The sequence below is a fragment of the Megascapheus bottae genome, chromosome 21 (assembly GCF_031878675.1).
Source record: "Megascapheus bottae isolate mThoBot1 chromosome 21, mThoBot2.hap1, whole genome shotgun sequence".
Classification (NCBI taxonomy): domain Eukaryota; kingdom Metazoa; phylum Chordata; class Mammalia; order Rodentia; family Geomyidae; genus Megascapheus; species Megascapheus bottae.
In genome coordinates, this window is record NC_143529.1 from 12,491,845 (window position 1) to 12,508,571 (window position 16,727).

Below are 16,727 nucleotides of genomic sequence, written 5' to 3' on the forward strand. Positions count from 1 at the left end.
GTATTTCATTGAGACATATGTTAGTTGTGAAACATAGATTCTGTTACTTTGGAAGAGGTCTTGTTTGTAGAACATTAGAAGACTTTGTTTCAAAATCTCTTTAGTTACATTATTTTTAGAGATAAATGATCAGTTTTCAAGTGTTATTTAATGCTATCAGGATGCTCATTATCTTTTAATGGTTAATATATAATTCTTTTAGAATATGAAAATTAAGCCAGGGAGGACCTGGGTGCTAGTAGCTTCCATCTGTAATCCTAGCTATTCAGGAGGTTGAGATTTGAGGATTATGGTTTGAAGTCATCCCAGGCAGGAAAAGCCTGTGAAACTCTTATTTCCAATTTTAAAAAAAATTCAGAAAAAGCTGGAAGTGTGGTTCTGTGGCTCAAGTGGTAGAAGTGCTAGCCTTGAATACAAAAAGGCTCGGGGGCAGCACCCAAGACCCAGGACTAGAAACAAAACAAAACAAAAAACTAAGGAGGAGTTGGATGTGGGGTTGGGGCATGACTATTAATTGCTACCTGATTCTTATCAGGAATGCTGATAAAGAGATGTGAACAGTTTTAAGAATCAAACTCTTCACTGCAACCCACAGGGGGAATATGAATTTTACATTATAATTGATATATAAAATAAATATCTCATGAAGCTGTGCTTACTGTTTATACTTGGAATCTTATGTTTCTGTCATTTGAAGTGATTGTTACTTCTGTGTCAAGGGTCTAGCCTGTTCTCATGCATTAATAAAAACTATACTAATGAGTTATTTAATGTAACCAGATTCATTGTTGATAGCCTACTTTCCTAATCATTATATGAGGCTAACTCATAATGGAGGGGGGAAAATTAGCATGCATTAACCTAGGGTTGGCAAAGTTTTTCTGTAATGGGTAGCTAATAAATGTGTTCGACTTTGAAAGTAACAAATTCTCTATTGTGCTTACTTGTGTCTGCTATTATAGTTTAAAAGTAGCTATATATATAGACAAGCAGGCAAGTGAACACATCACTGTGTTCCAACTAAATAATGGAAGCCCAAATTTGAATTTCATGCAATTTCCACATATTACAACATTTTTTACTTCTTTTTTTTCAAATGTTAAAAAATGCAAACATTGGACTGGAGATGTACGGTCCAAGTAATAGAGCTCTGAAGGAAAAAGCCTAGTGAGAGCACAGGTCCTGAGTTCAGTCTTTAGAACCAGGATATTTAAACAATGCAAACACCACTCAGCTTGTGGATGCAAAAAACAGATGGCATCCAATTTGGTCTGTGGGCCATACTTTGCCAACCCTTACATTAGCTTAAAAATGGAGAAAGTACCAAGTTTAGCAAGTGACTATGAAGCATATTAAATCTTTAGGCATTTGTAGTTTTTATATTTTTGGATTCCAGAGCTATATATGTTTGTATTGTTTTTCTAAATATTATATCTTGCAGACAGTGGATATTCATAAAGAGAAAGTTGCAAGAAGAGAAATTGGTATCTTGACTACCAATAAAAATACTTCAAGGACACATAAGATTATTGCTCCAGCTAATCTTGAACGGCCAGTTCGTTATATTAGAAAACCTATTGACTATACAATTCTAGATGATATTGGGCATGGAGTAAAGGTAGGTATAGCTTTTGTCAAGCTTTAAAAAATATTAGCCCCAAATCGAATTCTTTAGAAAATTAAGCTTATATCCTTCCTAAAGCATCAAATCTTGACTCAATTGTGGTTATGATTCCTTACTACTATAACTGTTTTTATCCTTACTGCTTTTTCTATTTTCAAGTTTAAAGTAACCATTTTGAATGAATTACATTTGCTTAATCAAATTATGATAAATCAGATGAAATAAAATGTTGCATAATCTTCGTGATCTTAATTACTATGACTGAAGAATCATTCAGCATATTCTTAAAATGTTTATCTCAAAGTTTTTAGGCTTTTGGCTTTAATCTTCAGAAATAACATGTTATTAAACATATATACCTTTGACTTTTTTTTAGAATAATTTTATCTCAGTGTTTTGGATGAGAATTGGGTAGATCAAAATAACGTGTCAGTTAATGTTTACACAGTGTTGGAATATGTAGATATTACATAATTTTTCTGTCTTTCAAGGTGTATTTGAGTGCCTAGTGTGGCCCAATTCTGGTCTTGGGCAAAAATGAAAGACTTTAACTGAAAAATAACTAAAGCAAAGAGAGTGGTGGGCATATGGCTCAACTGGTAAAGTACTTAAACTTAAGACTCTGAGTTCAAATCCCACATCCTCCAAAATGAACAACTCTTAATAGACTATTTAGGGTACTACCAGAATCTAATGCCAAAAAGCACTTGGATAGTCTTTTAAAGATTAAACTATTACATGTATATATACAATAAAAAGGTAATCTTCTGCATTTCTCACTTTGTCTTCAAAGTTAATATGTATTCATTTAGGACTCTGGAGTTCTTTTATTGTTAATATTTCCGTGTGTACAGGTCATAATTCAGAAATCTTTAATGAAATGAAGTTTTTGAATAAAACAGTGTCTTAAATAATTTCATCAAAGAAACTCCTGTTCATGACACATTCTGCTTTAACCACTCTTTCTACAATCTACTGAAACATTGTTTTGTTAATGCTGAATGCTTAACTTGTTTTTTGTTTTTTCCTTTCTCTTCACATCCTGAAGTTTCAACTAACCTTTCAATGCTTTTTTTCCTTACCTCTTTTATTTGCTCCATTTATGCATTAAGTGGTTGCTTAGATTTAAGGTAAGAGATTCCAGGGCTGGATTTCCATTCTTTGTTCTTATGTAGAATATTACATATGGGGAGTAAACAGGTCTTTGGCACTTGGCCTTCTAACAACAAATTATTCCTCCCTTTGTTCTGTAATTTGTCTTTATGTTTCTTGAGGGTAGATGTTTTGTCTTACTTTGTTCACTGTTCTTTTGTACCTAGAACAGTGCCTGACACACATTAAGTGCTTAGTAAATATTTGTTGAATGAATGATAATTTCCCAGCATTACTATGTTTGTGAAACAAATGTAAGCTACCCTTTCATAAAATGTTACAAATTAAAATTAGCTGGATTTGTAGAAATGTAGAAATTCCTTTATGGATCAGAGAGCCAACTAATGTGCTTTTAACCCTCCCCCTGTGTAATAACTTTTTATTCTATAAGTGGTGTGCTTACCTGTTTCCAATATGCTGTTCATTATCGTTTGACTCATAATGTAAAGAAATTGAGAAGCAAGAAATAGTGTGATGTATTTTTTTAAATTGCAGTATCATTTTACAATAAAGAATTAGTCTCTTTTTCAAGTAGCTTTTATAAAATTCAATGTAAATGGTAGGAGTTTTCAAAGGTGAATATTAATTATATGTTAGACATTAAAATTCATGAAAATCTTGAACAAAGTACAATTTAATGACCAGCAATAGAACGTCAAAGTATTGCTTCATAGTAAAGTACCTGTCTAACATGTACAAGGTCCTGGGTTCAGTTCCCAGTCTCAAAAAGAAAAAATTGTTGTAATTCGTTTGAGTACCATTTTAATGCTTTGGAAGATCAGTGGTAAACATGATTTAACAGTATTCAAAAGATCATCTAATGGAGTAGCAGCAAAATTATTTTCATTAAACTAAGCATGCCAGTTTTCATAATTTCTTTTTAAACATAGATTATTTTTGTCCAGTACACTATTGTTTGCATGTCTTCAGTGTAGTTATTGATAACCAGAAGACTAGATATGTCTGTTTGAATACTAACCACACTAACCATTATCATAGACAATTTACTTCTTCAGGAAAGATTTGACTTTTAAAAAGCCCAGGCACTTGGGCCGGGAGTTTGGCCTAGTGATAGAGTACTTGCCTAGCATGCATGAAGACCTGGGTTCGATTCCTCAGTACCACATACATAGAAAAAACCAGAAGTGGTACTGTGGCTCAAGTGCTAGAGCGCTACCCTTGAGAAAGCCCAAGGATGGTGCTCAGACCCTGAGCTCAAGGCCCAGGACTGGCAAAAAAAAAAAAAGCCCAGGCAAGTGCGGTGCTGTGGCTCACGCCTTTAATCTTAGCTATACTTAAGAGGCTGAGATCTGAGGATCGTGGTTCAAAACTACATTAAAAACAGGCTTTTCCACTGAAATCTGTATTTCACTTTTTGTTATCCATATGTCAACTTTCAAGGTAATAGAAGTGCATAGAAATATTAACTAAAGAAAGTACAAGAGATAAGCTAGGCATGGCAGAAGGCATAGATCAATGCTGGCCCTGGGCAAAAATGTGAAAGAGCTGAGAAATAATTAAAACAGAATGGACCGGAGTGTAGCTCAGGTATGGAGCACTTGTCTTGTCAGAGTTCAAACCATAATACCACCAAAAATACTTACCTAGTAACTAACCAAACAAAAACCCACAGAAGCATCAAAAAAATCTATTACCATTAATGCTTAGATCAATTGCCCAAGCCCAACTGATGACCTTTAGTCCTCACTATTTTTCCTTCTTGATCTTCTTGTGTTCAGTGTCTGTTCCCATGTAGAAGATACATCCAGCTGAGGGGCTCCTAGAATGATCTGACAATTTGCACATAGGTGTAGTCTCTTAACACCTTTGTTTTTTTGCACCAGAAGCTCCATTTCAGAAATCTAAAGAATTATATGCTAGATGGTTATAGTGAAGAACAATGCTGGACAAGAAATGAAGGCCTAGCGGGGCCTCAATAGTTTCTTCTCATCTTCCATTCTACATACAGATGAAACTTACTACATGTGTTTTTGTTTTTTCTTTTTTTAGGGGGGAGGGTTATGGGTCTTGAACTAGGCCTGGGCCATTGTCCCTGAGCTCTTTAGCTCAAGGCTACTACACTACCCCTGGGCCTGCGCATTGTCCCTGAGCTCTTTGGTTCAAGGCTACTGCCCTACCCTTGAGCCAAGCCCCACTTCTCATTTTCTAGGGGTTACTTGGAGATCAGTCTTAGGTCCTTTTGTGCCTGGGCTGGCTTTGAACCTTAATCCTCAGATCTCAGCCTCCTGAGATCTGGAATTTCCAGTTTTTTTGTCTATGTATGTGGTACTGAGGAATGGAACCCTGGTCTTCGTGCATGCTAGGTAAACTCCTGGCCCCTTGCTTAGGTTTTTTTAAAAAATGAAATCTTCCTACCAGTTTCTTCCCACATTATTTCTTTTGTGTGTATAAGATTTTTATAGAATTTGTACACATTTCTTTTGTTTTAACTATGAACCCCAGTTGCTTTTATAGATGATTTTGTCCCCTAGATTATCATTTTATTTACACAGCCCTTTATTTTTGTACACAGTTGTCTGGTAGGTGGTTAGTAAATGAGAAATAGTTCACAAATACCATTTTAGAATATATGTGTGGAATATTGACCTGCTGCTGCTATTCTGCTGCAGCAAGTCATATTTCAGTGAGAGATATCATAGCAGAATTAATGTCTCCTGTAAACTAGAAATACTTGGCTGCCAGCTTTACAAATAAAGCTGAGATTCAGAAAAATTCTAGAAAGCACTACTTTTTTGTGTATGCGCAATTCTGAATATCAAATTTAGAGCTTTTTCAGGAACCAGTGGCTCATGCTTGTAATTCTAGCTACTGACAATGCTGAGATCTGAGGATGGTGGTTGGAAGCCAGCCTGGGGAAGGAAAGTCTGATAGTCTTCTCTCCAATTACCTACCAAAAGGTGGAAGTACAGCTGTGCCTTACGTAGTAAAGCTCTAGCCTTGAGCAGAAAAACTCAGGGGTAGCATCCAGGCCCTGAGTTCAAGCCTCAGGACTAACAGAAAAGAAAAAAAGAAAAAAAAGCAAATTTAGAGTCTTGTGCATGCTGAGTTGAGCACTCTTGCTAACCAACTACTCTTAATTATTGATGACACATTCTAACAAATTCACCATTAAATTATTTTGTCTGTGGTTGAACATTATTGAGTGTAGTTATATAGATTTACAGCCACAATGTCAGTAGACATTTTTGCTATGCATACTGCTGTTGTATAGTGGTGTGTTGTTTACTGAAACATCATAATGTTGTATCTTGTATAGATCAGGAAAGTTGAGTAAATTACAGAAGCAGAATAGTTAACCTGATGAATAGTGCTAATTGTAGAGATTCCCAGTTAGATATTCTTAAAGGAACACTCTTCGGTAAACAGGAAAGTGTTTGAGCCGTGGCCATGCACTGACTTTCATGACTTGAACTATTTCTTCTAATTGGAGGTTGCTCTGTGCCAAATAACATGCTTTACTCAGTACCTTTTGATGTTTTGTTTTTGTTTTTTTTTTCCTTTTCCTTTTCCTTTTTTGTCAGTTGTGGGGCTTGAACTCTGTTGTTAAGTGCTTCAGCTCAAGGCTAGTCCTCTACCGTTTTGAGCCACAGCACCCCTTCCTTGATTATTTTTTTAATGGAATAAATAATACTCACATAATGAAGTTATTATTGCTGTCAAGCCATCTGAGTTTCATTTTAATTCCTAAATAAGAGAATATAATGAGCACTTTTACTCATGAGTCAGCATTATTACCTATTTGTTTATGTTCCTAATGATTCTTCTGGGCAGTACTAAGCATGTAACCTGTGGTGTTTTGTATACCAAGGAAACAAACACTCTATACTCAAGTACTTTCAGATTCTTCTGCTTCCCTCCCCTCTTCTTCTTCCTCCCCATCTTCTTTCTCCTCTCCTTTTCTTTCTTTCATTCTCTTTGTTTTGTGATGGGAATCTTACTATACTGTCTGGGCTGGTTTTGAACTCCAAGGCTGAAATAATTCTCCTGTCTCAGCCTCCCATGAGGCTGGGGCTGTACCCAGCCTTATGTTTGTATTTTAAAAATATATTTCAAGAGGAATAACTATTAGGAAGTGGCTGTTGTCTTTTTTTTTTTGCCAGTCTTGGGACTTGAACTCAGGACTTGAGCACTATCCTTGGGCTTTCTCAAGGCTAGAACTCTTAACCACTTGAGCCACAGCACCACTTCCAGCTTTTTCTATGTATGTGGTCCCGAGGAATCGAACCTGGGTCTTCGTGAATGCTAGGCAAGCACTCTGTCACTAGGCCAAACTCTAGGTACCAGCTGTAGTCTTTTTTAGGTCCATGATGGCTAGTCTTTTATAGCTTTTATAGCTTTTTTTCCCCCCAGAGCTGGGGGCCGAACCCAGGGCCCTACGCTGAGCCAAGCTCCTGACTCCATATGATGGCTAGTCTTTAAAAAATTTTTTTTCACTCTTGTTTGTCTTTTATTCTAGGTTTTTTTTTAAAAAAATTATATATTAAGGTGTTGTACAGAGGGCTTACCATTCCATAAACCAGGTAGTAAATATTTTTTACATTATTTTAGATTTGAATTATCATTTCACTTTAATTAAAATACAGATTTTACCTTTTATAAAGAAATTAAGGGGTTTGTTTTGTTTTTTGCTTGTACTGGAACTTGAACTCAGTCCCTTAACTTTTTTCTTTTCTTTTCTTTTTTTGTCAGTTGTGGGACTTGAACTCTGGTCCTGGACGTTGTCACTGAGCTCTTCAGCTCAAGGCTACTGCTCTGGAGATAAGAGTCTCACGGATTTTCACACCTGGGCTGGTTTTGAACCTTGAACCTCACATTTTAGCCTCCTCAGTAGCTAGATTACAGGTGTGAGCCACTGTGCCCAGCCTTCTTAGCTTTTTTTTCACTCAGGGTTGGGACTCTAACATTTAAGCAGCCACAGCTCTGCTTCCAGCTTTTTGGTAGTTAATTGGAGATGAAAGTATCATGGACTTTCCTGTCCTGACTGGCTTCAAATCATGATCATTCAATCTCAGCTTCATGAGTATCTAAGAGCCACTGGCACCTGGTAGTTACTAAGGTTTTTTATTTGTTTTTTTCTCCTGTTCTTCATTTTCCTTTATTTTGAGGGCAGTGTTTATTTTGGATTGCATTTTCAGTGTGCTATACAGCACATAAACGTGTGTGTGTGTGTGTGTGTGTGTGTGTATGTATGTGTATTGGAGCTTGAACTCAAGGCCTAATCACTGTTCCTTAACTTTTTGCTCAAGGCTGGTACTTTGCCTTTTTTTTTTTTTTTGCGCCAGTCCTGGGTTTGAGCTCAGGGCCTGAGCACTGTCCCTGGGCTTTCTCAAGGCTAGAGCTCTACCACTTGAGCCTCAGCACCATTTCCATCTTTTTTCTATGTATGTGGTACCAAGGAATCGAACCTGGGTCTTAGTGCGTGCTAGGCAAGCACTGTACCAGTAGGCCAAACTCCTGGCCCGGTACTTTGCCTTTTGAGCCACACCTCTGCTTCAACTTTTTGCTGGCTAATTGGTGACAGCAGTCTCACAGACTTTTTCTACTGGCTTCTAACTGCAATCTTTGGATCTCAGCTTCCTGAGTAGCAAGGAATACATGTGTTGGCCACCAGCTCCTGGCTGAGCACAGGGACATTTTTCACAAAAGAAAACTGCCTTGAAAATCTCTTAGCTTAATAGAAACAAATCAGTGAACTATAAAATGGTTTGGATACTACACAGGTATTTAAGTGATTTAAATCACTTATCATCTATTAACCAAACTAAGGATTCTGCAGATCATAAAATGTATGGCTTTTGTTTATAAAAATACCTACCAGTTTTCATTTATAGATTTTCATCCTGTATTAATAGGTACTAAGACTTAAAAATGATACTGCAATTTAAAAACGCTTTACCTATCAAAACTAAAATAAAGTTGAAAAGTTATTTTCCAGTAATTTAGCTATTCCATATATAGAATAAAATTTCTTTTACTCTTTTTTTATTCTTGCTCCTTTTCCTTCCTGTTTCTAGCAAAGTGATTTGTAGCTCAGTGTTTGGTTCATTCTCCCTCATCTCTTAAAGTATCTTTGGGTTTTAAATTGTTTCATGTTGAGCTTAAAGGACTTTGTTTACTATATTTAGCATCTTTTGGTGTCATTAAATTAAGAGAAACAGTTTTTTAAAACTGTGGTGGTTATTTGTCAGATCACTCTTAAAATTTTCTTCCAATGTGGGGCCGGGAGTTTGGCCTAGTGGTAGAGTGCTCGCCTAGCATGCACGAAGACCCGGGTTCGATTCCTTGGTACCACATACTTAGAAAAAGCCGGACATGGAGCTGAGGCTCAAGTGATAGAGCTCTAGCCTTGAGAAAAATCCAAGGACAGTGCTCAGCCCCTGAGCTTAAGTCCAGGACTGGCAAAAAAAAAAAAAAATTTTTTTCTTCCAATGTGATTGATTTTTTTTTTAAAGCTTTTCCTGGCATTTTTATGTTTAAGATATAATTGCATATTCTCTGCTTATTAATGAGGGAGAGAGCAAAGATAAGTTAATTTTTATTCTTACTATTGTTTTGTATTTGTTATTTAAAAACAGGATAAAAAAGGATTACAGAGAAATGCTTCACTTTAAAAACTTGACAGTTCAAAGGTACCATTTGTCACTAAAGTTTTTTTTAACATCACACACAACTTACTCACTGGGCTATTCATTTGAAGAAAGTTATTTCTTGATATATTATTTCTTCCATATTATTTTAGAACTTCAAAGAATCCTACCAAAGGTAGAATTTTCAAAACTATGTATATAATTTGCTTTCTTAAAATTTACAGTTTGAATTTGTAATTATAAGTATATTTCAATAATAAAATATAGCTTTTTTGCAAATGTAATTTTATAATTCTAGGCAGTTAGAGTTTGAGATTCTGGAATGTGTTTTGATGACAACAGTCCAAAAATTAGAGTTTAAAAATAGTCATGTGTGGAGCTGGGCACAGTGGCTCATGCCTGTAATCCTAGCTACTCAGGAGGCTGAGATCTAAGGATCACAGTTCAAAGCCAGCCCTGGCACTAAAGATCATGACACTCTTGCCTCCTAACTAACCAATAGAAAACCAGAAGTGGCAAGTGGATAGGGATAGGATGGTAGCCTTGAGCTCAGGGACAGTACCCAGGCCCAGAGTTCAAGTCCATGGCCGACAAAAAAAAAAAAAGAATCATGTGTGAACCTAGTTGGTTTATACATGACCATGAATAGTATAACCTATTGGTAATCTCAAATTATTTGAGATTATATTTTAACTGTACTTGTGAATGCTTTATTCTAGTTCCTCTTCCGTTAATTCAGATTTTAGGGCTTTCTCTGTGTTACATAGTCCTCTGATAACATTAATTCCCAGATTACTTATCTTTCTTACACTTTCATTTTCAGTTGGGACTACAATGGTCAGTGCAGTTGTGATCCAGCTCTGAATTAGACTATGTTATACTTTTCTCATGCCTGAATTAATTTTCACTTTGGGCCTGAGCAGGTCAAGTTTCCATTTAAAGTTAAGGACATTGGCATTAGCTTTTGTGCTGCTCCCAGTCCCAACTTTTAGATTTAGATGTTTAGGAATATGCTTCTAAAAGTTTTCAGGTAGGTGATTTTCTCATAAGAGTACTCAGCTGTAAGGCTAATTTACATCTTAAAAAGACACTAAAATTTTCTCTTCATAGCATATAATTTATCTCCTTAGTTATAATGGACCGATCATTTGCATAGCTGCATATTTTTTAGTTGGGAAATGTGTTTTGTTAGAAACAGTAAAAAATATAAGAAATTGCTTAAAGGCTGTATTGTTTCTGGTTGAATTGCTTCTTTATAATTATTTCAGTTGAATGTAATAAACTAGTCTAACCAGTGATCTGTTGGTGTGATGGCCTAATGGCAAATAAATTCTTTGCATATAAGTTTGTTATCATTTGAAAATCTCATGTTAGGAAGAGTCCTTTGAGTACAACTGTAGAATAATAATTACAGTAGAGTAGAAATTGCATATGAAATGCATGGCCTCTAATTTTTTTCCCTATATTTAAGTCTTCCCCTCTTTTGTTAAATAGCATTATTTCTCAAAAGTGACACTGGATTTCACTGTGTACAGTTAAAGTTGAGTTTTCCTCAACATTTTTTAGGTGAGTACCCAGAATATGAAGATGGGTGGGCTGCCACGTACAACACCTCCAACCCAGAAACCCCCCAGCCCCCCAATGTCAGGGAAAGGGACACTTGGGTGAGTATATTACTAAGTAATAATCCATTTCATGTAGTGTTGTGTTAAGGAAAAAAACCTACGCACACACAATCTACATTGAAATTAAATCTGAATATTTGACGAGAGAATGTTTTCTTCCTAGTGTTATTTTTGTGTCTATAGAACTCTCCTTCCCCCTCCCCCCCGGGAAATGACATCTTTATAGCTTAAGTTTATCTAGAATTTTCTGTCTGTATTTTTTAAATATTTTAAAATTTATTGTAAAGGTGATGAAGGGAGGCTACAGTTACATAAATAAGGTAATGAGTACATTTCCTTTTTAAACTCTGTTATCCTCTCCCTCATTTTCTTCCACTAGAAATTATTCATAAGGATTTTTAAATTCAGATAAAAATCTTAGTCCAAATTCATGATTTATTTTAAATTATAGACTGATTTTAATTTATCATTTTCCAGAAGATTTTATAGTTTTTTCAACGTATTGACGTATCCTTAAAGTAGCTGGATAGATTAGAAAATTCTGTGTAACCTGTTATGATACAGTTGAGCTTTGATTTAAAACTGGTCTCTGGATTTGATTTAGGCAAAAATGGTAAAGTAATGGAAAAGCTTGGCTTTTTTTTCTCTATAACATAGGAGTATAAGCTTGGTTTATTGTGCTTAAGATTTATGATTAGGTGAGCATAATATAGCCCAGAAGCCATCCTGTTACTCTGGTTTAGTTCTGCTGTTTTCTTTGTGGTCCTGTGTAGCTAGTCTCTCAATATAGTTCAGTTTTTTCATCTGTAAAATGGGGCAATAGTCATCTTATATCAATTTTTCAGTCACTGCAATACAAATTGGATTTTAGAAAATTTATAAGGCAAACAAAATACTTTGACAACTATTGGCTTTATGATATATTCTAAAAGTTTTTAATTGGCAATCTTGTTTTTGAACCCCTCACCAAAAAATAAAATTAAAAAAAGAATACCAAACTTCCCACAACTATCAGTAACAGGTAAACATCAAATCAAAAGAACACTGTAAAGGAAAAACAAAACTAAAGCCAAAACTTCTCCTTTCCTCCAAACCAAAACCAATCACACACTATGGATTGAGACAGGACAAAAATGAATTGCAATAAAGAGGATAGTGTGGGAAGAAGAATTTCAGTTATGACAGCAAAAGACAAAAGAGTAAAAATAATTACCAGCCAGGAGCATGACTGTATTTTAGGTGGTTAGAAATGTTCCTCTTCAAATGGAAGAGAAAGATGAAGTAAGATTTAAACTAAAGGGTAGAAAGCAGATGATGACTTAACAGGGTATGATGGTACACTGGTAAGAGAAGGGGGATCCAGAAATTATTTAGTTTTCCTGTAAACTTACATTTCTATCATATATAATGTAGATTTTGTTAGTGTTTTAGTCAAGATTGTTAGCACTTAGATTCTAGTAAGTACATTTTTTTTGCCTTTTAGATTTTGTTTCACTTTGATATTAGGATTTTCTGCTGGAAGATCCTTGGAGACCAGAGTTGCTGATGGGGGCTGTTGTTTTTCATTTTTATTTTGTATTTTTTGCCACATAGGATACCTAGTCCATATTGTTTCTCCACCCCCTCCCTTATTTTGGGTCAGTTTTGAGACTTAAACTCTGGGTCTGGGCATTGTCCCTGAGCCCTTTGGCATAAGGCTACCACCCTACCCCTTGAGCCACCTCCACCACTTTCGGTTTTCTGGTGATTAATTGGAGATAAGAGTCTCACAGACTTTTTAGTGCCCGAGCTGGCTTTAAACTGTGATCCTTACATCTCTCAGCCCCTTGAGTAGCTAGGATTATAGGCATGAGCCACCGTACCCAGCACCCCCCACCCCCTTTTTTAAAACCATGTTTAGATCATTTCCTTTACTCTGTAGCTCTCAGTTATTAATGAAAGTTTTTTTTATTGGATAAAATACAATTATTTTCTGGAAAACTTTATCTAAAAATTAGATGTTTAGAAATTGATTTTGTGTATTTTAATATTTTAGTTTTAAAGGTGCTCTATAGTATTTTGAGTCCAGGATCCTGATTTTTATTTACTCCTTTGACTCAATATTCCATCTAGTGCCCTTTATTTCTAATTGTCTGTTTATATATTTGAGACTTTGAAGGTAATGCCATTGCAGGATAAACTGTAACTTCAGTGCCCCAAGAAAATAATGCTGGAAATCAGGGAGCATTTAGGAAGTGCAGCAACTCTTCAAGAGCAGCATCTTTTCAAGAGAAAGGAGACTCTTTAATTTTAACATCTTGAAATGTCACTTTTCAAAATCGTACATATTCAATGTCAATTTCATATTTATCATTGTCCTGAAGATTTTTGACACTTAAGAGATGAGAACTGATTTAATCATTTATATCCCAGTGTGCATCTTCTTGTTATTTTTCCCTTCTTACTTTTTCATCCTCTTCCTTTAAAAGAAAAGTGGGGCCTGGTGTGGTGGCTCACGCCTGTAATCCTAGCTACTCAGGAGGCTGAGATCTGTAGCCTTGAGTTGAAGAGCTCAGGGACAGTGCCCTGACCAAGACTTGCCCATGACCCACAAAAAAAAAAAAAAAGAATAATGGGGAAGGAGAGAAGGAAATATATGTTAATATCTGGTTTGTAGCTTTAAGATGGAATTGTTTAGATGATTGAAAAATAGTTTATCCTTCATATGTGAAACTTTAATGAGATGGAGAGGAAAGAAATCAGTGTGAATGAAAAGGGAGAAAAGTGGAGCAGTATACAAATACACTTTTATTTCTGTGTATTTACTAAAGAGAAACACATTGCTATGTCTGTGGGGTTTGTGAATACAAAATCTAGAATTGTTTCTTTTTGAATATCTTAGTTTAGGAAGAGAAGGGAGAGGAAGAAAATGAGTATGAGTACAGTCATGAAGTGCATTTAGGAGACTTTGACATCACTAAAATAATTCAAACTCTGCTAAGAAAGAGTAGAGTCTAGGAAAAATTGGCTTTAATAGTAGAGAATTTTGTGTTCTCAAAGAATAAATGAAATTGCCTTAGTACAAGGAAATGAGGTTGGAGAGTGAGAAATAACAATATTCACCAGAACCCTGATGATGGAGGAGTGATAGCAATTGGTAGCTGGGGTAAACCACATTTCCTATTTCTGCTTACAAATTGTATTTCACTACTGGCAACTATTTGAATTTATTGTGCCGAAACTTGATTAATCACACAATACATCCGCTCTTCTTTTTGTAGGCGGCACTCCCCCTATCGCACACTGGAGCCAGTCCGTCCTCCAGTGGTACCAAATGATTACGTACCTAGCCCAACCCGTAATATGGCTCCCTCGCAGCAGAGCCCTGTGAGGACAGCTTCTGTGAATCAAAGAAATCGAACTTACAGGTATTTTCTCTACCTCAGCACAAAACGTGATGGTCATAGAACCAGATCTGTTCAGATAAATCTTTCTCATTTTCCAAGCGCTACATTCTTAAGTTCTTTTCCTCACTCTACTCTTCCAAACGTCATCTGATTCCACCTCTCCTCATGTTCTGATACAACTGAGCAGTGAGGAAGTTAACATGGAACAGGTATCTCACAGTGCAACTTTGCTACAAAAAAGTTTAATTGATCTAAAAAATTGTGGACCAGGTGTGGAAAGTTGACAATTGTTTTTTGGTGGAACTTTACAGATGAAAAACTACACAATAAAATGTTAGGTTGGGATAATCTGTCAAGGTAACATTATAAAATAATGGAGGAAAATGTTTTAAGTTTCTTCAATTGAGTATTAAACTAGAATATATGAAGATAGAATTCATTTTTATGTGTTGAACCCCAATATGTTTCACTTGTCTTTATGGTTGTTTTTATTTTTGTCAATTTCTCTAATATATCTTATCAAAAGTTGCCAAAAGAAGCTTGCAGAACTCACCTAACAACTTTATTAACAAGTTTGTATTTGAAATAGAAAGTTCATAGCTAAGTTCCTTTCAGAGAATATTGGAAATGCTGAGTGTGTCTGTGAATTTTCTTATTTTGGTGGCCTTTTATTTCTTTAGCAGCAGTGGGAGTAGTGGAGGAAGCCACCCAAGTAGTCGGAGCAGCAGTCGTGAGAACAGTGGAAGTGGGAGTGTGGGGGTTCCTATTGCTGTGCCTACTCCATCTCCACCCAGTGTCTTCCCAGGTAAAATACTAATGGTGCTTTGTGTCTACTTCCACTTCAGATTGTAATTTAATTATGTGGGCTGTCTGCTCTTTCTCCTCCTCTTCCTCCTTTCTCTTCCCTTTTTTAAGCCTCATGCTAGTAAGCTTTCTCCTAAATCAGGATTAAAAAATTCCTTTAGTACTCCATAAACATTGGTAAGGCTTTATATATTTATTATTTTAGCCAAATGCTGTGTAACGTTTTGCTATTTTTGTACTTTTCCATTACTTGAAATCATGTGTAATTCCAGCTAATGTTGTGACAGTATATGTATTTGGACATAGATTAGGGGATTGATAACAATGATATGAGCCAGGCTGGTGGCTCACGCCTACTCAGAAGGCTGAGATCTGAGGATCAAGGTTCAAAGCCAGCCTGGGCACTAGAAAATGGGCAGTGGGGCTGTGGCTCTGGGGTAGGGCAGTAGCCTTGAGCTGAAGAACTCAGGGACAATGCCCAGGCCTAAGGGTAGTGTGGGGTTAGCCTTGAGCTGAAGAGGGTCAGCACCCAGGCCCAGAGTTCAAGCCCCATGATGCCCCCCCCCAAAAAAAAAATTGGTGTGAGACTGGTAACCAAAGACAATAAAAGAAATAAAAAAGTAGGCTTAAAAGTTACATTTAGTAAACTCTTAGAATTTAATTATCTACTCTTAATTTTTTTTTCTCCTCTGAAACAGGAAACTATGCTTATTTGATATGATGATATAGAAAGTTTTAAATTTTGATGAGTGATACTGTGGTTCAAGTGGTACAGCAAAAAGAAGCTCAGGGATAGTGTCCAGATCCCAGAGTTCAAGCCCCAGACTGGCAGAAAACAAAAAAGAAAGGTGGGGAGGGGGAAGAGAGAGGAAGTTTAAATTATGGGCTGGAGATATGATTGAAGCGGTAGAGCACCTACCTGGCAATATAAAACTCTTGAGTTCAAATGGAAAAAAATTTAGTTTTAAAAGCATAATACATGGGGGGGTGGGGGGGGAGAGTAATGGGTACCAAGACATGTGAAAGGGTATCAATGTATGTGAATTAATGCACCTTCTATCTGGCAAACATCATGTAACCCTTTTATTAATTACAATAAAAAATTAAAAGAAATAAAAGCATAACACAAAAGGCATTAGAATAGAATATTATATATTAAGGTAGGCAAGGTGACACATACCTGTAGTCCTAGTAATAATTGAGACTCAAAAAAGAGAAAAAATATTTATTTGACCGTGAAAAATATTTGATATATTTATGTATGCTCATATTCTGAAGACCTTTTTTACCTGATAAGATATTGTCTGACACATATGGCTATTTACTGATAAGTAAAATTTAAGTAGAGTACTTTTTTTTCAGTACATTATCTTTATTTATTCATTTTTGTCAGTTGTGGGGCTTGAACTCTGAACTAGGCACTGTCCTTGAGCTTTTCAGTGCTCTACCACTTTGAGCCACAGCACCACTTCGAGTTTTCTCAGGACTTTCATGCCCAGGCTGGCTTTGAACCTCACTCCTTAGATTT

The 16,727-nt window shown here is 36.0% G+C and overlaps 1 protein-coding gene across 36 annotated transcripts in view; it reads left to right on the top strand.

The window, feature by feature from the left end:
- Abi2 (abl interactor 2) overlaps positions 1-16,727 on the top strand; it is a 69,120-nt gene that overhangs the window by 31,238 nt on the left and 21,155 nt on the right. For 6 of the 36 annotated variants that reach the window (XM_090354662.1, XM_090354664.1, XM_090354631.1 and 3 more), the window contains exons 3-6: positions 1,442-1,618; positions 10,951-11,048; positions 14,270-14,416; positions 15,076-15,200. In XM_090354662.1, the coding sequence (XP_090210788.1) occupies positions 1,442-1,618; positions 10,951-11,048; positions 14,270-14,416; positions 15,076-15,200 (547 nt within the window). Of the gene's footprint in view, positions 1-1,441; positions 1,619-2,736; positions 2,755-10,950; positions 11,049-14,269; positions 14,417-15,075; positions 15,201-16,727 lie in introns of all 36 variants that reach the window. The other 30 variants (XM_090354661.1, XM_090354630.1, XM_090354633.1 and 27 more) reach the window with 7 other exon arrangements.